This window comes from Hemicordylus capensis, chromosome 2 (assembly GCF_027244095.1).
Source record: "Hemicordylus capensis ecotype Gifberg chromosome 2, rHemCap1.1.pri, whole genome shotgun sequence".
NCBI lineage: Eukaryota > Metazoa > Chordata > Lepidosauria > Squamata > Cordylidae > Hemicordylus > Hemicordylus capensis.
Genome location: NC_069658.1, coordinates 246,694,743 through 246,716,086, shown reverse-complemented (window position 1 = coordinate 246,716,086; position 21,344 = coordinate 246,694,743). Strand labels below are relative to the sequence as shown.

The 21,344-nt window shown below is 47.8% G+C and overlaps 1 protein-coding gene across 4 annotated transcripts; it reads left to right on the top strand.

The window, feature by feature from the left end:
- The first annotated feature begins 1,978 nt into the window (after window positions 1-1,978).
- On the top strand, window positions 1,979-18,617 carry LOC128342614 (zinc finger and SCAN domain-containing protein 12-like). Of its 4 annotated transcripts, none has more exons than XM_053290130.1 (6): window positions 1,979-2,125; window positions 4,187-5,416; window positions 6,369-6,486; window positions 13,072-13,578; window positions 14,789-15,034; window positions 17,347-18,617. In XM_053290130.1, the coding sequence occupies exons 2-6, from the start codon at window positions 4,640-4,642 to the stop codon at window positions 17,754-17,756; spliced, it is 2,058 nt and encodes a 685-aa protein (XP_053146105.1). In that variant the 5' UTR covers window positions 1,979-2,125; window positions 4,187-4,639; the 3' UTR covers window positions 17,757-18,617. The 4 variants fall into 4 exon arrangements, with proteins under 4 accessions (XP_053146105.1, XP_053146108.1, XP_053146107.1 ...); XM_053290133.1 differs by lacking the exon at window positions 1,979-2,125 and adding an exon at window positions 2,150-2,209; XM_053290132.1 differs by lacking the exon at window positions 1,979-2,125 and adding an exon at window positions 2,220-2,730.
- The last annotated feature ends 2,727 nt before the right edge of the window (window positions 18,618-21,344 follow it).

The window sequence follows — 21,344 nt, the reverse complement described above, 5'->3', positions numbered from 1 at the left end:
ATCCTTTCAAAGGAATCTTGGATTTTTCAAATGAATCTTAGATGATAAGGACATTTTTATTTAATTTATATACCGTCTGACTCCACAGGCTCTAGTTAGTATGAAAAGGATTATTGAGGAGCATAAAGAGATTGCAGAGGAGCTGAATGAGTTTTTTGCATCTGTCTTCATGGTGGAGGATACTGACTATATACCCACTTTGGAACTGAGCTAAAGGCCATTGTGACTAGGGATGATGTGAATTGTAGTTTAACAATATCTGAGGACCTGTGGTTGATGACCCCTGGATTGTGCAGATGTGGTCATACTTTTGATGTGACTGTTATGGTGTCTGGCCATTATTGGATGGAGGAAGAGGTTTCCTAGCAAGGGGCAATGTTCTCTCTAAGGCATGCACATGTTCACGCATTCCCTTTTTTCATGTCCGCTCAGTTAATCTTGGATACTGCTGAGGTTGAATCAGGAATGCCCCACTCTGAATGCATGTGTGTGCACACTTGATACACACTGGGTGGCCAAGTGTGATTATGACCTGTGCCAGGTGTTTTTGGAGACAAGGGGGAGAATGGGGAAAGAAATATGTGGAATGGGAATATGTTAAGTTGGGTGTGGAAATGTTTCTGCTAATGCACGTTTGCATAAATCAAGCCTTGATTTACCCCTTGATGGGGTTGCACTCCCCTTGAAAGAGCAGGCTCGCGTTTGGGGGGTCATCATCACCTCTCGGTTGGACTATTGCAGTGCGCTCTACCTGGGATTGCCTTTGAAGACAACTTGGAAGCTTCCGCTGGCTCAAAGTGCTGCAGCCCGGCTGCTTATGGGCAGCAAAAAAATGATCATGTTTCACCTTTGAGGTCGCTGCATTGACCGCCAGTTCACTTCCGGGTCCAATTCAACTTGCTGGTTATCACATGTAATACCCTTCAGTGCTTGGTGCCTGTGTACCTTCAGGACCGCCTCTCCCATCCAACTTCGACCCACCCTGTGAGGTCATCTCAGGTGGGCCTTCTCAGAGTTCCAAGCCCAGCGGAGGAGGTATGTGGGGCCTGGGCTCATGGGAGGGTCTTCTCTGTTTCAGCCCCCTCCTTATGGGACACTCTGCCTTTTGAGATTCGTAATGCCCCTTTCCTTCTGTCCTTTAAGAAGATTCTGAAAACTTATTTATTTAGCCAGGCTCTCAGTTGTTAGTGTGTAGGGGCCCTCCCCCACCTTTCTTTTTCTTTCTTTCTTTCTCTCCCCGCCCCCCTTGTTTTAATTTCTGTAAACTGCCTCGAGTCTAAGGAAGTCAAGCAGTCAATACTTTTATTTTATTTTTTATTCTTTACATTTATATCCCACTCTCCCTCCAAGGAGCCCAGAGCGGTGTACTTACTCTTGATTTTCTCTTCACAACAACCCTGTGAAGTAGGTTAGGCTGAGAGAGAAGTGACTGGCCCAGAGTCACCCAGCAATTCTCATGAATGAATGGGGGTTTGAACTCTGGTCTTCCTGGTCCTCGTCCAGCACTCTAACCACTACACTCACGCTGGCTAAATGTGCTAAAAAAATAAATAAAATAAATACCTGTTTTATATTCTTGTGAGCTCAGTTGCTTTTTGTACCCTCAAGAACCCATGTGTTAAAAATACTGCCTTTGTCATGGTGTGTATGTATGTGTGTAGGGGGATGATGCTTAACTTGCTGGGGGGGGCGGGGTTTCCAAAATCCTTTGGGTTCCGCCTCCAAAATCACCTGGGTGTGCCTTTGCTCATCAGCCAAGCAGGAGAAAAATACCTGAACGTTCCATGTCCAGACATCTGCAGTTCGCATATCTGAGTCGCCTCTTAAGCCCCATTCAGACGTTATGCTGTGCAAGTGTAGCGATGTCTGTACACTGGTGCATGCACCAGACGCACAGTTCTCAGCCTCCTTGCTTTTCAAGTGAGGCACTGGAAGGGTTAAGCCGAGGATGCTCTGGTTCCTAGAGAGGCTGAAAAGCGCCCAGGCCTGAGGGGCGGAGAATGTAATTGAAGGCTGGCCTCTTCCTGTCTTCCCTCCCAGATAGGAAAGCGCTAGAACAGCAGGAAGTTAGCCGCCTACCTTTGCTGCGGGCCTGGCAGATTAAGGCGGTGGGGTGCAAGGCGCTGTGAGTTGCATGCAGGCAGGGGGCTTGAGACAAAAGCGGATGACGGGAGCCGGAGGGAGCGAGCCCTGCTGGAAACGCTTCCAGGTTTCCTCCCCGCCACGTTCCAGTTCTGTTCGCTTTGGACCCAGATGTGTCACAGAGTGGATCGTAGATCGCGTCTGGAATTGCAGGCTCAGTTTCAAAGGGGCACATCATAATGATCGGAAATTGTTTCTATTACAAATGTGAAATCCAGCAGTTGCAGGGAAGTGACAGCAGGCAAGAGTTATTGCCTCCCTGTCCTGCGTCTCAACTTCTCGGGGGGGTCTGATTGACCACCGTTGGAAGCAGACTACGAGGTTAAATAGGCGTTTGATCCTGCCAGGCTCTTCTTATGTTTTAAATGGAATGCAACTTGTCGGAGAAGAAAGGGGTGGGAGGTGTTTAAGACGGGGGTCTTCTAAAGTTGTAAGACCTACATGTTTGCTTTTCTTAACAAAATGCCCAAGCTGTGCCATTGCACCATCTTCCTGCCACGTTATATTAACTTATTGAGAATATTTATAAACCACTTTGAAAACGAGAAAGAATTCTCAATGTGGGTAGCACAGAAAAGAGTAAAGAGGGTAAGAGTAAATGTGACAGTTTTGCTTAAATAGGTAAAGTATGGAGCTATTTGTGCATTTCTAGTGGTGGGGGAAATATCCTTTTGATAGGTAGGCTGCAACGGACTATATATAACATATAGTACATGTATATATATATTTTAAGATGATGTTGTTTGGGGGTAGAGGGGTGGGCAAAAACAGAAATGGAAGTAACACATTTTTTGTATCTGCTACAAGCACCACAAATAAGATTAAGTGGATGTTTAGTGAATGGGTGCTCTGTGCACAGGTGCAAAAATGTTGCTGCTGTTTGTTTTGGCTAGTGCAGTGTGTACTGGACTGGGTGTCTGACTTGAACCTAGGAAACCCGGGTTCAAATCTCCACTCAGTCCCAAAATCTACTGGGTGACCTTGTGCTTGTCAAAGTCTCACAGTGCATCCTACCTTGCAGGGTTGTGGTTAGGACAAAATGAGTTAAGAGGTGACCATGAGCACTACATTGAATACTAGTCTTGGGGAGCAGAGAATGTTATTAGGGGAGCGAGGATTTTGTTATATACCAAATACTTAGAGATAAGGAAATTAACGAGTCTCCTCATTAATTGGCTGTATTGATTTCTGCAGCTTGTTCTGGGGCAGAGGAGTGAATGAATAAGGCTTCGTGAAACAACTGAGGCTTTAAAAATAATTCAAGGTATAGGGCCATAATCTACAATGACTGTATAGTCAGAAACTTTGATGTAAAGTTACAGAATGGCGGATGGGGGGATGAGGAATATTTGTGTGGGGGGGGTAGCTCTTTGGTGGGAAGGGCAGGATAAAAATGGAGCGAAACAAAACTATTAAGTGTCTAAAATACTCATAAGGACTTTGTATGAAAAGTAAAAGGGGCCCCCTCCAAGGCAGGCCTACATTCTAATTGGACATTATGTATAAGAGGGAGGAAGGGAGGAGGAAAATAGGCAGATTTAAGTGCTGATTAGTGTTATCAACTCTAACTGAAGCTATTTCTGGAGACACTGCCCTCCCCCCGTATTTTTCACAGCATCAAGGCATTCAAATCTCCAGATTGCTTTCAAGAGTCAACTGTAGATGATATTTTATAGATTTTAAATTAGATTTGTGTTATATTTTTAGCTTAATTAAAAATATTGTCATTTTTATTGTATGTTTTTTAACTTTTGTAAACCGCCTTGTGATTGTTTTTAATGAAAGTTGGTATATAAATTTAACAATAAAATAAAAATGTTGATTCCTGGAGACCCCAGATGGTTAGCAGCTCATCTATAGACTCATTTTACCCTAATTATTACACAATGGGATGGCCCAAGCTGAAGATCTCCAGATATTGTTAGACTACAACTCTGGACATTCCCAGCTGATTGTGTGAACTGCCCTGTTGTTTTGCTTTCAGGGTGCTCTGTCAGTCCATGGGGTCATTTGTTTATTCCGGTTTATTGTCTCTTTCCTTCAGGGAAACCCTCGACTTGCACTCTGAAATCTCACTGATTCCTGCAGCAACCAGTTCTTTGACTGGAGCTCTTCAAAATCTGCAGCATCGCCAACAAATTCAGTTGTGCCACTTGTGAGGAGTCGGGCAATGTGGCTAGACATGGAGATGTGAGATGTGTCTCCCCTCTCAAGGTGTGATTAGTTGCCAGGATAGATGCAGATTCCTCCCAGCACCCCGCAGTGTCACAGTCATGGAGATGCAATTGCCCACATCTTGAATAAAAGTGTTACCAAGATCGACCTAGCTACACACTGAGAAGTTGGCTACAAATACTTTATTTTTTTTAACTTGAGTGGCTTGCTATAGTAACATTCAAGTATCCTTGTGTTTGTAGCTGTTGTACTTCCAAGCCTTATAGAAACTGTTTCCTTCACCATATGCGAAACCACTTCCTACCAAGTCTAGGCAGACAAAATGGCTGCTGAATTGATCAAAGGATTTGTGAGTGTTCCGTTCCAGAATGTTCTAGAAGAGGGCGTGGCCCCCATCATGAAACCAGAGGAGCATGCCCAGGCACGGCTTCTAGAACCGGAAGGGGAAAGTACGGCCCCTCGTGTCATCCAGGTTGGGACCATTGGGGAATTTCTAGGTTGGGTGGCCCCCCAAGAGTTGACTCCGGGACCAGAGGAGGGATTGGCCCAGCGCTGGGAAACCCAGTGGCAGGAAGTCTTGAGGGCGGTGCAACCCCTTCACTCTGAATGGGGAAGTTCACAGCAGTCAAAACTTTTGACAGGGGGCAATATTAAGATCTCTTCTGGGACAATTATTGATACCAGCCAGTGGTCCAGAGGAGAGGAGGTTACCCACATCCTGGTGGACAACAACAGAGACATTCTACAGGCCTTTAACTATCCAGGTGTTCGAGAAAATGGAACAGAGAAGGAAGAGATCATGAGAGCAGAGAATGCCATCACGACAGAGATGCAGCGTCAGCATTTCAGGCAGTTCTGTTATCAGGAGGCCAAAGGACCCCGAGAGGCTTGCGACAACCTTCGGGAACTTTGTCAACAGTGGCTGAAGCCAGAGAGATGCACAAAAGAGCAGATCCTGGAAATGTTAATACTGGAGCAGTTCCTGGCAGTCCTGCCTCAGGAAATGCAGAGTTGGGTCAGACAACGTTATCCTCAGGCCTGCTGCCAGGCAGTGGTTCTGGCAGAAGATTTTGTCAGGGGGCAGCAACAAGGAGCCAAGGTGAGATAGAGTTTGGATTGTGATTGTCTCCTTCCACCCTGAATTTGCATTGATTCACATCATTGTTTTGGATGGAAATTGTATAAAGCTGCCGCCTGCTGAGTCTGTCTAGCCTAGTATTTCCAACACTGACTGGCAGCGGATCTCCAGGTTTTTTTTAGGCAGGAGTCTTTCCCAACCCCACTTGGAGATGTCGCTGCCACCTGTTGAGTCAGACCCTTGGTCTATCTAGGTCATTACTGTCCACACTGACTAGAAGCAGCTCTCCAAGATTTTAGACAGGGTTCTTTCCCACCTCCACCTGAAGATGCTCCCAGCGATTAAACCTGGAACCTTCTGCATATCAAGTGGGTGCTCTACCACTCATCTGTAGGCCCATGTGTTGAGCTCTGTTCCTCAATATTAATGTGGTGAGAGAGTTCTATGGAAACACCCACCTTTTTAATAAGAATGTAAGCTTTGCCACACTGTGGAAAAAGAGGGCCAAAGGAGATGCATACCTCAAGCATGCACTTAGGAACATAGGAAGCTGCCATATACCGAGTCAGACCATTGGTCCATCTAGCTCAGTATTGTCTACCCAGACTGGCAGCGGCTTCTCCAAGGTTGCAGGCAGGAATCTCTCTCAGCCCTATCTTGGAGAAGCCGGGGAGGGAACTTGGAACCTTCTGCATGAAAGCAGGCAGATGCTCTTCCCATCCCCTAAGGGGAGTATCTTCCAGGGGACTTGGAACCTTATGTGTGCAAGCAGGCAGGTGCTCTTCCCAGAGCGGCTCCATCCCCTGAGGGGAATCTCTTACAGTGCTCACACATGGAGTCTCCCATTCAAATGCAAACCAGGGTGGACCCTGCTTAGCAAAGGGGACAATTCATGCTTGCCACCTCAAGGCCAGCTCTCCTCCTCCCTGGCTTAGAGGCACTGACTTGACTGGATTTCTTCCTGCTCTTTTAGGTGTTGAGGCCATGCGAGGATTTAGTGGTGGTAGTCTCCCCCGAGGCAGAATGGTCTCCACTGGGCTCCCAACCAAAAGAGACCCGGTTGGAGGATGATCCGGCTTCCAGCTCATCAGGTAGGCCCTCTCTCTGTTAATGGGGAGGGGTGTGTCACCATCCCCACCAACCCTGAGTGGTGTGACTTGGAACCTCTATTGCACTGGTGAAGCTGAGGTACTGTCCAGCACGGCAAGGGAAACTAATGAAGCTGCTTTGTGCTGAGAGCAGCCCTTGTTCCAGGGATCCTAAAATTTAGACTTGGTTCACTAAGTAAAGTAAAGTTGTGCTGTCGAGTCGGTGTCGACTCCCGATGACCACAGAGCCCTGTGGTTGTCTTTGGTAGAATACAGGAGGGGTTTACCATTGCCCTCTCCCACGCAGTATGAGATGATGCCTTTCAGCATCTTCCTTTTATTGCTGCTGCCCGATCTGGGTGTTCCTCCATAGTCTGGGAAGCATACCAGCGAGGATTTGAACCGGCAACCTCTTGCACGCTAGGCAAGTCATTTCCCCGCTGTGCCATTAGCCAGCCATTATTTATGGTCACCCTTAATCCCCTCTCTACCCGCAGATCCTTTGCTGGCACCCAAGTAGAGGCCTTAGGAAAGAAGTGGGTCTTCTCTCATTTTCGCTGGGATATGGTGATGGTAAGAGAATGGGAGCCCTCTCCTACGGCTCGGGAAGGATTCCTGCTGTCTCTTTATTTCTCTCCCAGTGTAGCAGGTTTCCCCCTGAAGTGGGTTGGCACAGGATCTTGTGACACTTTCAGGCTCCCATGGTGCCTCTGGGCTAGGACTGCCCAGTTCTGATCCTGTCTCGCTCCTTGAACAGGTCTCCACAGAGCTCCAGCACTTCTTAGCGTGTTTTCTCTTTTTCCTTCTCAAATCCTCCTAGTTTTGTCCCCCCCTCTCACTCTTCCATCTCCTCTTGCTTCCCTGTTTTTGTTTTTGTTTTTTTAAAAAACCATTACCGTTTGTTCCTACATTCGTTTCCCCCCACTTTCCTTTCCCTTGAGTCTATGCAGTGGGCAGCGCCTACATTCTTCCTCTCTGAGGCCTCGGCACCGGTGCCTCCCGGGAGACACCCTGGCGCGTGTTTGGAGGCATTTGGATCCCTCCCACACAGACTCTTCATCCAGGAGGGTGCGGCTCACTGCGGCACAAGCTGCACAAAGTTCCCGAGAAGAAGACTCCTCGCCGCCTCGAAGAACCTCCCTGGTCACCATTCAGGTGCTGGTACACTGGGAGTTAGAGCGCAAAGAACCGCTCAGTGTGGACCGGGCCTCACCTGCTACCCACAAGCCCCGGGTACCCGATTGAGCCGGAGATACAGCTGGAGCCTAGTGAGGGCGGCCTGCAGCCCCAACCCCACAGGGTACAAACTCCGCCGCTCCTGCTGCCTCCAGAGGACATCAGCGTGATGAGAACGCCGGTGATGCTGTGCTCCCCTCTGCCTGCAGTCCTCCCGCCACAGAACCTAGATCAAGGCGTGGCCCCATTTTGGACTTTTCCTGACCACCATCCCTACATGGAGAGAATTCCCTCCCCCCCCCCGCCCGGAGCTCTTTCTGGATTAGAGAGCTGGTTGCGGCCGAGGTCCGGAGGGCGGGCATGGCGCCTTCACTTCCACCCGCTGCACCTCCGTTAACAAGCCACAGCCGCCTCCCTCTGTCCTTCCGGTTGCACCAGCGGCGCCTGGTGTAAATCCTCCTCAGCCAGTGCAGCCTGCCATTCCTGCCTCGGAAGCGCTCCCGCTTCAGCCTCAGCCCGGAGCTTGGTGAGAGGTTGCAGAGAGCTCACCATCATCGGTGCTCTCCAGCCCGGCCCACCGCCCAATCCCAGCCTGTGAGCATGCCCATTTCCTACCACATGCACTAACCAGAAGGGTGGAGGTGCCGATCACCCAGGTAATTGGAGAGTGCAATGCAGGTACTCCCCTGATGGAGAGGAGAGCTGGTCTGGTGGTAGCCAGCATGACTTGTCCCCTTAGCTAAGCAGGGTCTGCCCTGGTTGCATATGAATGGGAGACTTGATGTGTGATCACTGTAAGAGATTCCCCTCAGGGGATGGAGCCGCTCTGGGAAGAGCAGAAGGTTCCAAGTTCCCTCCCTGGCAGCATCTCCAAGATAGGGCTGAGAGAGATTCCTGCCTGCAACCTTGGAGAAGCCGCTGCCAGTCTGTGAAGACAATACTGAGCTAGATGGACCAATGGTCTGACTCCGTATATGGCAGCTTCCTATGTTCCTATGACCTCCATGATCACTCTAGGGGTCTAAGGGGGCGCAGCAGGAGTCTCCACCATGGTGCAGAAGGCGCATTAATTCCCTCCCAGCATACATGCCACCTACCAAGGTGAACTAGACAGCTTTACAGCTGCGACGTGAGTACCCTCCAACACGCTCACCCCCTACATGTCCACTCAGCACCATTTTGGTACATTCATTATCTGTTTCTCCACTGGGGGGGGGGCAACACAGGGCCCACTGACCGTGATATACTGGCTGGTGCCCTGCTTACCACAGTCCAACGGGCAGTGCCAGCAGCCCCTCTGGCCAATCCCCCTAGTCAGCACAGCTTTTCCCACTCTTGTGCCCTGAGCCAGGTCACACTCTGAGACTTCTACCTCAGGATCCCAGGATTCCACACTTAATGGTCATCAGACGCTAACCAGGAGTCAGCAAACTCCCCCCCCCAAAACTATTCAAACATGAGGACTTTTAAATTTTGTTGGCAAAAACATGTAAGACTCTGCAAACTAACCCAGAGGCGGTGGGATCTAACATCACTGAAACATTGGCCTCCGAGGTTTTCCCAGCCACTTCACCACATGCTAAAACTGTTGTTCCTTCCCCCACCTCTTCAGAGACATTATCAAGGAAGGGTGGGAAGCCCCCACATCTTCTGAGGGTCTTGGCACTCTACCTAAATGATTCTACAACTTACCTGATGACATCAACGCTAAGTTGGTCATAACACTGGCTGGTGCACCCATGGCAACCCTCATTTCTGGGGTGGTTTTGGCAAAGGAAGGTGAGGAGAAGCTCAAGGCACCTGAAGACAAGGGGAGTGATGATCTGCTACACAGATCTTGTGACGCTTCCACGTCTGCACTCAAGGTGTCTGCCACAATGTCAATATTTGCCAGAGCATCCTTCTTATGGGCCAAAGAGCTTGTTAACCAGCTTACCCCTGGCCAGGTCAAGCAAAGCCTCTCTAAAATCGCTAAGGCTGCGGCCTTTATGGAAGATGCTAGCCAGACAGTATGCAGTTCTCTGCATGCGCCATTGTGTCAGACGTCTCGGTCCACAGAGGCCTCTGGCTTGAACCATGGGGTGTGGATTCTCAATCAAAGATAAACCTGGCATCTTCCCCTTTCCAGGGGTCCAAGCTATTTGGGGCAGCCCTCAACTCAGTCCTGGTCAAGACAAAAGGCAAGAAGAAAGTGATGCTATCCTCCAAAACTGAATATAGGTGCCCCTTCAGACAGAACACCTTTTTTTATCCTAACAGAGGCTTCTACAACTATAGAACAGAACATCCCGTGCCAACTGGCGCCAGTCTTGGAACCCAAGGACTTGCCAACCAAACAGGCAGAGTCAGACTAACCGCAGTTCACCAGACCCTTCAATAAGCGACAACAGCAACCAACACCACCATGATGCCACCTCTCCTCTGGTGGGGGGCAGACTCACAGACTTGCCCTTCCAGAGAAACCAAGACATCATACTCCCATCCTTCTGCCCCTCACCCGTTCACCCGAAAGAGGTTCTATGGCACAAACTGGATAGGAGGAGAGCTCTGAAAATCTACACAGAAGGATGAAGGACATACGCAGACTGGATGCTCTGTTCGTCTCATTCCAACCAGCATCAGTCATATCCAAGGCAACATTGGCCAGATCAAGGCCTGCACAACGTTAGTGTAGGAAGCACTGCATCTTCCTTCACCGCCCACTGCACCAGGAGTGCAGCCACGTCAGCTGTATTCTCTGCCAACACTCTCATTGAAGACCTCTGCAAAGCAGCCACCTGGACATCGTCGTCCCCATTCGTGTGACTCTAAAAACCATCATTCTACCAATCCTCTCAAGCTGTGCTTGGGCGTACAGTGCTCCAGCAGGTGGTCTCTTCCTAACATCTTTCTCAATCTGTACTACCTAACAACACTGCCCACACCCCCTGAGATTACCGCTTTGGTATGTCCCACTTAAAGGGATACCCTCCTACACTGGGGGAGAAAGTAACATTGGTAGTCTTACCGTGAAGGTCCTTTCTTCCCAGTGTTCAGAGGGTATCTGGCCCACCTTGCATCGTGGGTGATTGGCCTTCATCTCTTTTTCTGTAATTTGGTTTCATCGGCATGTTGTAACCTACCTTCCATGTCATTTCCTATGCAGTATTAACAGGTCTTTCCCTTCTCAGTTCTCTCATGTGTGTTCTTTCTGACCATTGCTGGTCATATTGTCTTATTATTGCACACAGCTGATGTTCTATATTAATGTTTTTTCTCCTACGTTACATTGTCCTGCCACGTTCGCTGTATGTTTTTGCTGGAGTCTCTTCTTTCTGTTAGCATCGTCGCAAAACATTCACGAAATGGGAGCCTGAAAGAGCCACAAGATCCTGTCTGGGAGCAAGTGGGCATGACAACCCACTTAAAGGGATATCCTCCAAACACTGGGACCTTCACGGTAAGACTGCCAATGTTTCTTTCTTAAAGATGGCAGTGGAAATGAGACCTATGAGGTGCTGGGTGTCCTGGTTAGGACTGAAGCTTAATTTTAGTTTTCAGTTCATAATTCAGGCGTGAGGGGCAGGCAGGGGCAAGCTACTTGTGGGGGAGGATTTGCCCTCCTCATCCCCCTCTGACACTGCCTAAGAACAAGGGTTCCTTCTGGTTCTTGTCCAGCAAAGCTCCTTGCATATTATTATTTTTATTAGTTCCTTTGTAATGTACCATTTAAAAGTCTCAGTTCCAACACAATGTATGTTACCTCTTTCTTTCATTAGGTGTTTACATATCCACACACGCACACCCCATGAAAACAAATCCTTTTTCGATTATTATTCTCTCCCATCTCTCATTATATTTGTGTTACTCAGAGTTGGTTCAGACATCCATCTGTACACATGTATGAAGTATGGACCTGCAACAAAATGTTGCAGTATATCCCCAGTGTGTGTGTGTTTAAAAAAAATGAATGTTGTGAATTTATTGTGTCTGTAATGATCAGCAGGTTAACAGATTTAGTGTACAGGAGAACCTTGGTATTCGCAGAGGTTCCATTCTCCGTGATTACCACGGATATGGAAACCGCAAATATGGAGTCATTGGGGCAACGGGATCGTGGGGGTTCGGTTTCCAGAGGCCAGAAAATTGCCCATAACCCTCCCCCAAAGGTTTGAAAGGGGCAAAATAAAGTGCCCTACCATGCTCTTCGGGCCTCCAGCAACTCCCCCCCTGAAGTTGGAAACCATCAGTTTTTAAAGCTTATTTTCCATGATTTTCTGCGGGGGGTTTCAAATAAAAAAGCCACAAAACTGCTCCGTTTTACGAAATGGTGGCTGGAAATGACCTCCGCAGTCATTTCCGGCTGCCTCCGACTCGCGGATATGTGGAATTAACCCCCTTTGCTGATTATTTCCTCCACGGAGGGAGCGGTGGTTCTCCTGTACAACTGCCCCCTCTGTTCCTCAGGAAAGTTCACATACATACAGTTCTTTGCGGTGAGGTTAAACCCCCCTACCAAGAGCTTAGATGTGTCAAAACCCTTCCCCCTCAGAAACACAAAATTGTGAAATGGCTGGTGAGAATACCAAAAAGTTTTAGACCCCTTTGCCCCTCAGAAGCAGAAGGGTTGTGACGGCCTTGAGCGGGTATTCTTCAACTGATTTATCTGTGAGTCACCCCAAGTCTGTCAGTAACTCTCTCTCATCTGCAGGCACTCCAGTTATGTGTTCCTAAGGATCATAACATTCCCAGCTCTTTCTTAAATAGAAAGTATCTTCTATTTGCGGCAGCCAGATTGGTCTCTGGGGTAACCTGGAGAGCCAATATTATGCCTGTTTTGAAACGGTTACACTGGCTTCCGATATGTTTTCGGGCAAAATACAAAGTGCTGGTTATTACCTTTAAAGCCCTGAGTGGCTTAGGTCCGAGTTATCTTGGAGAACGCCTTCTTCTGCATGATTCCCACCGCACGTTAAGGTCATCTGAGGAAGTCCATCTCCAGTTACCACCGGTTCATCTGGTGGCAACTCAGAGGCGGGCCTTCTCTGTAGCTGCTCCTGGACTGTGGAATGCACTCCCGGCAGAAATCCGTAATTTGAGATCATTACTGTGAGAGGAGAGCCCTTAAAACCTCTCTGTTTGGCCTGGCCTTCCAGGGTTGTTAAATGATTGAAAAACTGTTTTACATTGTTTTCAATTGCTGCCCTGATTTTTTCAAGGGTTTTTTAGCTGTTTGAATTGTTTAATTGGTTTTATTCTGTATTTATAGTTTGATTTTAACTGTTAACGTTTGAATTGTTTTTTTTAATTGTTGTAAACCACCCTGAGCCATTTTGGAAGGGCGGTATATAAATATAAATAAATAAATAAATAAATAAATTTCATACTCTTATTGTGGTCCCCAAACCTGACTCTCTCTTTCTTCTGCCACAGGGAAAGATAGATGTCTGACTGTTTACCCAGTTTCACCCAGCAAGGAGACTGTGAGTGGGAGTAAGTCTCGAAATTCTCAGCAAGGAGGCTCTGAGTCTCCAGTACATCTGGGGATGCCATTGGGACAGCCTGAAAGCAGTTACAGGCTGGAGCAAGAGCATGAAATGGAGCTGACCAGGTGCTGGGACGAAGACACTCGCTGCAGCGATGGTGTCTACGAAACTGTTGTTCGCCTTGAAGAACATGGGCATTGGTGCCTCCGATGTGGCGAAAGCTTCCAGGATGCATTGGAGCTGATTAGACACGGGAGGATCCATACGGATGACAAGTGTCCCGAGTGCCCAGAATGTGGGAAGAGTTTCAGGGATGTTTCCCACGTCCTTCGGCACCAGACGGTCCACACGGGGGAGAGACCTTACACGTGCTCAGAATGTGGGCAGGGCTTCACTCAAAAACCCGCCCTCAAGCGACATCTGAGAAAACATCTGGAAGGCAAAGGCTTCACAGGTTTGGGATGCTAAATACATCACAACTTTGTGGTCTTCATGATCTGCTGTTGATTAGTTGTTGTTTTTTAATATAAGCCAGCCTAGGAGCAGAGTAAAAATATCTGGTTTTATTGACTAATTCACAAGATAAATTGTTAATCGCCTTGCTATAGCTGCTAAATTTATCAGTACTAACTGGAAGAAATCTGGTCACTTTCCGACCAAACTTCGTCTAATAAATTAATGGAGCATGATGGTAATGGTGGACAGAATATCCGGTCATCTTAAGGCAAGCCAAACGATGACAGTGTTTTTATTCTGAGATGGCAACCTTTTCCTAGCTTACCTGGAGAACAATAAGCACATTTTGAATGCTTCTAGCATAGTGCCGCCTTATCCTTAATAGAGCTGCCTCTAGGCTGCTTCATTTATAATTTAGGCAGAAAGGGGCCTTCTAACAGCATTCCCTGTAAAAGAAATTCACAGATGGTTTTTGTCTACAACTGCCAGGATCCCCAGCTGTAATGGCCTTTGGCTGGGGATTATGGGAGTTCTAGTCAGCATCCGGGAATCCCTGTTACACGGAACACTGCCTTCTGGCTAGGTCTGCCTGTATTTGCTTTAGCACTTTCTTTAGGTGCATTGATATAGTTGGGAATAGACTATATTCCCACAGCGGGCACGCACGCGTCGGATACTTCCGATTAGTTCCAGTAAAGGGGGCAAACAGGGTGGCAGGTTGGTCCCTAAAAATGGAGCACTGGCGGGGGAAGAGCGGCGGGCGGGGTAAGTGCACCCTCCCCGCCCTTAAAGCAGCAGACACACCCCGCCTTCGAGCCTCCCCTGCACATCCCTAGTGTGTAGTGGTTTGCATATCGGGCCAGTTTGGATGAGACTCTGACTGCCTCTTTTGAACGTGTGAGGGAGGAGCAGATGTTCCACTCAGCACCAGCACCTAATCGCATGGTTTATCCAAACCACTTCTGAATGCACAATTTTAATGTGAGACTAACGTCTTATTTAAAAGAGCATGTTCGAGAGTTCAGATGAAGCCCGTTGAGATGAACTGCCCTACCCCAGGGATTGGGTGATAGTGGGTCAGAACATCGGATAGGGGACAGGGAGGACACATCTGCCCTGATTAAGTCTTATATGGCTCCCTTCTTCCAGGAATTAATCATTGCATGGGCTGTGTCTGCTCATTTCATTTTCTCCTCTGGCCAAAACAGATTTTGTGAACTTTGAGCACCAGAAGATTCCTACGAGTACCCGGAAGATTCACGCCAGTGCTCGCAAGCGTCCCGAGTGCCTGGAATGTGGGAAGAGTTTCCGGGACGTTTCCCAAGTTCAGCGGCACCAGACAGTCCACACGGGAGAGAAACCTTTCAGCTGCCTTGAGTGTGGGCAGGGCTTCACTCAGAAGCCGGCCCTCAACAGACACCTGAGAAAACATCTGGAAGGCAAGCATTACACAGGTAGGAGCCGAGTGGGTGTCATGGATGGGGCTGTAGCTCAATGGTAGAGCAATTGTTTGGCATGCAGAAGGTTCCGGGTTCAGTCCCGGATGTATCCAGGTGCGGCTGGGGAAGGCCCCTGCCTAGAGAGCTGCTGCCAGTCCGTGTAGACATGATTGACCAAGGATCTGATTTGGTAGAGGGGAGCTTCCAATGTTCTGTGCAGAAAAGAAAAAGCACAATAAAGTCAAACTCACAGCAAATGAGAGTACCAAGTATACCCAGGGTGCAGGGCTGGCCCCAGGAATTTTTTTTCTGTGTGACCTAGACAAAGTTTGATGATACTGCCCCCGCCCCAGCCAAGAAGTGCAAAGCCCCAGCTTTAACTTCAGCTGTTAGGAACATAAGAAGCTGCCATATACTGAATCAGACCATTGGTCTATCTAGCTCAGTATTGTCCTCACAGACTGGCAGTGGCTTCTCCAAGGTTTCAGGCAGGAATCTGTCAGCCCTATCTTGGAGAAGCCAGGGAGGGAACGTGAAACCTTCTGCTCTTCCCAGAGCAGCTCCATCCCCTGAGGGGAATATCTTGCAGTGCTCACACTTCTAGTCTCCAAATCATATGCAAACAGGGCAGATCCCACTTAGCTAAGGGGACAAGTCATGCTTGCTACCACAAGACCAGCTGAGGTTGGGCCAACTTTTGTTTTTATCTTGTGTGGTAGAGGGTCATTGAGGGAAAAGAGTTGAGGAGCTTGGAACTGGTCTGATGCCCCCCTTCCTCTATTCCAGGCCTGCTCAACTTGGGCCACACAGCTGTTTTTGGACTAAAAGTAAAGTGTCCTGTCAAGTCTATTTCAACTCCTGACGCCCATGGAGCCCTGTGGTTTTCTTTGGTATACAGGAGGGGTTGACCATTGCCTCCTCCCATGCAGTATGAGATGATGCCTTTCAGGATCTTCCTATATCACTACTGCCCAATATAGTACCAGCGGGGATTCGAACCACCAACCTTCTGCTTGCTAGTCAAACATTTCCCTGCTGTGCCACTTGGCTTGCAGCCAAGCCAACGGTCGTGTGCACCACTTACTTCCTGTTTGGGGTCCGGGCAGTTGAGAAACCGGGATGGAGACTTCTGCGTGAGCAGCCTCAGCAGTCACAGAGCAGAGGGAGGGGGTGGGCAGAGAGGGCACTGAAAGGAGAGGAAAGCACGCGAGAGATCAGCCAGATGGAGGGAACTCTGCCATTCGACTTCCACACAGGGAGGGAGCTCTGGTGCTGGTAATGAAACAGCAAAACTTCTCTCTCTCTTCCGTGGGAGGGTGGGCGGGCAGGTAGGCGGCAAAACTGGGCTGCTGGTATACAGTGGCATGGGGTGGCGCCTGCTACTTAATTCATATACTAGGGTAGTTGGGCAGCCACTTGTGCCCACCCAAGGATTCGTGCTCCAGGTTTGCGTACTTGACAGGCTGGCCCTGCCAAGGTGTAAATTGTAGGGGGAGAGAAACTGGCCTATAATACCTAAAGGGATGCCTGCTCCTATCTGCGTATTTATTTATATTTATTTATTTATTTATTTACATTTATATCCCGCTCTTCCTCCAAGGAGCCCAGAGCGGTGTACTACATACTTGAGTTTCTCTTTCACAACAACCCTGTGAAGTAGGTTAGGCTGAGAGAGAAGTGACTGGCCCAGAGTCACCCAGCTATTATCATGGCTGAATGGGGATTTGAACTTGGGTCTCCCCAGTCCTAGTCCAGCACTCTAACCACTATACCACGCTGGCTCTCTGGTATGTGACTAGATCAGCTAAGAGAGCACAGCTCCACATGTCACCAACATCTGCTGAAGCACAGTGGTCAAGCATGTAGGACAGGGCCTTCCTAGTGGCTGCCCCAGCTCGCTGTCAGATGAGATCCACATATCACTCTCCCAGTATTTCAAAGGAGACTGAGGACTGTTGTTTTTACTCAGACTTTTGTTTAAGGGGTATTCCCCCACCCCCACCCCATTTCTCTGATTTCTGAGGCTGTGTGTCAGTTTTTAATGTACCTCCAGTGACTGTTGCTGGTGTCTATCTTATGGTTTTTTTTAGATTGTGAGCCCTTTGGGGACAGGAGCCATCTTATTTCTTTATTATTTCTTTGTGTAAACCACCCTGAAGCATTTTTGGAAGGGGGGCAGTATAGAAATTGAATAAATAATAATAATGTGCCTTTAAAATGAAATTTTATGATTTACAGTTCACTGCCATGGGGTTCTAGGATGAATGGCAGTATATAAAGGTAAATAAATATACTGTGATTCTCTTCTGGCTTTTTTTCTCTTTCAGTAATCAACGGGGAAGTTCAAGAGGATGAAACAAATGTGTCCTTTGCACCTGCAGCATTGCAGCACAGATTGTCAGAGACGTCCAACATAGATGTCTCTGAAACCTTTCTGACTGGGTACATTGCAGAGGATTGGTCAGTGAGGGCTCATCACGTCAAACATACGCCAAGGGTGGATGGAGGCCCCCAATCCGTGAAAAGAAACCTGAGTCGCAGGGGGCAAAAGAACTACTGGTGTTTTCTCTGCTATAAAGGCTTCCGGGACAAAGCAGACCTGGTTAGACATGAGAGAATCCACACAGGAGAGAGACCATATGCATGTGCGGACTGTGGAAGACTATTCAGTTACACATCCAGTTTGTACAAGCACCAGTTAATCCACAAGCGGAACAATCCACAGGAGACCAGTTGATCCACAGGCAAAATGCTTTTCGAACTCTGCAACGAGCTGGGAAGATGTGGGGCTTCAGAGAAAGAGTGGGCAAGGGCCAAGGAGATGGGGAGGAAGATGTGGAGAAACTCTCTCTAATATTATAGGGAGGTGAGGAAATTGACCCTCTTTAAATATAGGCCAGGCAGTATTGATAGCACTGGACCGCCAGGCTACGTGCCCGGAATAATTTCTTCAGTACCCCGAATGTACTCTGTGCTGCCTGACAAGCCTGTCGTACTTACATTAAGAGACTGGGTGTCTCACTGTTAACACTCCCCTCTTAACACTGCCCAATCTCTGCATTCTCTGCAGGCCTCCCCCCGCCCCACAGTGTGATGGCAGCCGGCAGCACCCTCTGTACTGTCCAGACTTGTGCTGCTAGCTGAAGCAAGAAGTCCTTGTCGTGGCCGCGTGTGAAGCTGAGCGGCAGGCTGTGGTCCTCTCCTCTTCTGTCCTCTCCCACCACCGAAGAGCAAGCGTTAGCTTAAGGGAAGCATGCTGAGCTTGCCGCTGCTTACAGGCAGAGGAGCAAAGATGAGGGAGAGCAAAGGCCACCTTTGCGGGGAAGACTATGGAGCGAGGCCCTGTGGCTGCTTTGAAAGACCAGTGGGCAGCAAGCAGACTAGTCAGTCATGGCCAAGCTCCATTTGCATTAATGAGACAAGTTAGTAGGGATGTGCGAACCAGTTTGAATTCGAACCGGTTTGAATTCGAACCAGGGTGGTTTGAAGGTTTGTATTTGAACTGAACCAGCCATCAGGTTCGAGCTGCAGGATCGAATTTGAACAGAACCAGGGGGTGGTTCGATTTGAACCTGTTCAGACATCCAAAAATTGGTAGGATGGTAGCTGGCACCCAGGGGTACCTGCCACCCAAACCCCAAAGCAATCGGACACTCGTACGATTTTTTATGAATTTTTGAAAATTATTTTTATTTTTTTCTCATAGGGTATAATGGGACTCGAACCAGGCCATTATTCCTTATTGTGGAGCACCCATGGGTGCCAACAACCACCCAAACCCTGAAGCAATCGGACAGTACTACAATTTTTTATGAATATTTGAAATATTTTCAATTATTTTTCTCATAGATTATAATGGGACCAGAACCAGTCCATATCCCCTATTGTGGAGCACCCAGGGGCACAAAAGCGGGGTGGGTGGTAGACAGACAGGGGTGCGTACCACCCACAAAACCCCAAGGCAATTGGACACTCCTCTGATTATTGGTGAATTGTTAAAGTATTTTTGAATTCCTCAAAGGGAATAATTAGGATTGCAGCAAATGTATAGCTTCACGTCAGGGGGAAAGGGGTGGCCTAGAGTGGGTGGTAGGTGGGTGGTAGTGCCCGGGGGGGCCAGGAAGCTATCAGAATTATTTGAAAGGAATTGGGCAAAGGGCTGATTTTTAAGAGATTTTTGAAGTTTATGTGTCTTTAAGGTTAGCAATGAGAGTGGATTCATGGTTTGTCATTGAAAATCTTATATGCTACCAAAGAATCTACACTCAGAACACTTCAGAAACAACAAAACCCATTACCCCATGGGTTAGCAACCCATGGAGGTGGTTGGCACCCTCTTTGCACTAGACCACCACTCACTCTGGGCCACCCCAGCACCCCATAAGTGGCTTTAAGGTTTTTCTCCATAGGGAAGAATGGAGGTTTCAGCAGCCCCATAAGTGCACTTGGGGGGGGGGTGCTGGGGTGGCCCAGAGCGAGGGTGCCAACCACCTCCATGGGTTGCTAAGCCATGGGGTACTGGGTTTTGTTGTTTCTGAAGTGTTCTGAGTGTAGATTCTTTGGTAGCATATAAGATTTTCAATGACAAACCATGAATCCACTCTCATTGCTAACCTTAAAGACACATAAACTTCAAAAATCACTTAAAAATCAGCCCTTTGCCCAATTCCTTTCAAATAATTCTGATAGCTATCTGGCCCCCCTTGGGCACTACCTCCCACCACACTCTGCTCTTGGACACCCCTTTCCCCCTGACGTGAAGCTATACATTTGCTGACACCTCCATGCTTCTTTATGGAGAAAAACCTTAAAGTCACGTAAACTTCAAAAATCACTTAAAAATCAGCCTTTTGCCCAATTCCTTTCAAACAATTCTGATAGCTTCCTTGCCCACCTTGGGAACTACCACCCACCACACTCCACTCTAGGACACCCCTTTCTCCCCAACCTGAAGCTATACATTTGCTACAATCCTCATTATCTCTATGAGGAATTCCAAAATAATTTTAAAATTCACCAATAATCAGAGGAGTGTCCGATTGCCTTGGAACTTTGTGGATAGTAGGAACCCCTGGTTGTCTACCACCTACCCCACTTGTGTGCCCCTTGGTGCTCCACAATAGGGGATATGGGCTGGTTTGGATCCTATTATACCCTATGAGAAAAATAATTAAAAATATTTCAAATATTCATAAAAAATCATAGGGGTGTCTGATTGCTTCGGGGCTTGCATGGTTGTTGGCACCCATGGGTGCTCCACAATAAGGAATAATGGGCTGGTTGGAGTCCCATTATATCCTATGAGAAAAAAATAGAAATAATTTTCAAAAATTCATAAAAAATTGTATGAGTGTCCAATTGCTTTGGGGTTTGGGTGGCAGGTACTCCTGGGTGCCAGCTACCATCCTACCAATTTTTGGGTGTCTGAACCGGTTTGAATTCGAACCAAACCAGGGGGAGGTTCAAGCAAAATCAAAACTGAACCACCCCCTCCTGGTTCGAACCTGGTTTGAATTCAAACCGAACCGGGCAAACCAGTTTTGTGCACATCCCTACAAGTTAGTAGTGGCCACCTGAAGTTCCGTTGATTTCTGTAGGACCAGATGATGACCACTATAGAAGTTTTCTAAACGGCAGTAAAAGAGGCAATAAAAACAGCTCATGAATAAATATAAGCGTACGGAGAATCCAGACCCTCTTGCAGATTCCTTTGGTCTTTTCTAATGGGAGCAGGCAGGGAGGTCATATGGGAAGAAGGTTCCTGGTGTTATTTATACTGCATCCCCTTCTGGCTGGGATTTGCTTTTTGTGGTTGACTCAATTTGTCAGAAAGGTTTGAAAAGGGGTAGGTTCACTGTGGGTTAATCATGATAAATTGTGATCATCTTCCATCAGATCCTGGAAGAAAAGGCAAGAGGAATCTTCAGGAGGGTTTGGGTTCTCTGCTTTATATGTTTGCAAGTTCAGTTTATAATGTCTCCTTATTGCCATGTAGAAAAAAATCAGTCTGGATGATGCTACCCAGTGTAAGTATCTTCAGTTGCTCCCTCTGAAAATATTTCCTTTAGTGGTGGATTTCTTTGGCGGCAGGAGGTCTTCATTTTTCTTTATATACCGGATTTTATATATGTTTTTTAAAACAGTAGCAGTGCAAGCCTAAAGAGGTATATGCAGAAATTAGATGAGACCTACTCCTAGGTAAGTATGTATAGGATTACAGCCTACTCTCCCTGGAAATCTTTCATTTAGTCCAGGGTTCCCAATCTTGTGTCTCCAGATGATGTTAGACTACAACTCCCATCATCCCCAGCCACAATGGCCTTTG

Excerpts from the sequence above, each read along its gene's own strand:
- LOC128342614 (XM_053290130.1), top strand. The coding sequence starts at position 4,640 with ATGGCTGCTGAATTGATCAAAGGATTTGTGAGTGTTCCGTTCCAGAAT. Across the intron at positions 5,417-6,368 it reads GGCAGCAACAAGGAGCCAAG|GTGTTGAGGCCATGCGAGGA; the intron begins GTGAGATAGAGT and ends CTGCTCTTTTAG. Across the intron at positions 13,579-14,788 it reads GGAAGGCAAAGGCTTCACAG|ATTTTGTGAACTTTGAGCAC; the intron begins GTTTGGGATGCT and ends TGGCCAAAACAG.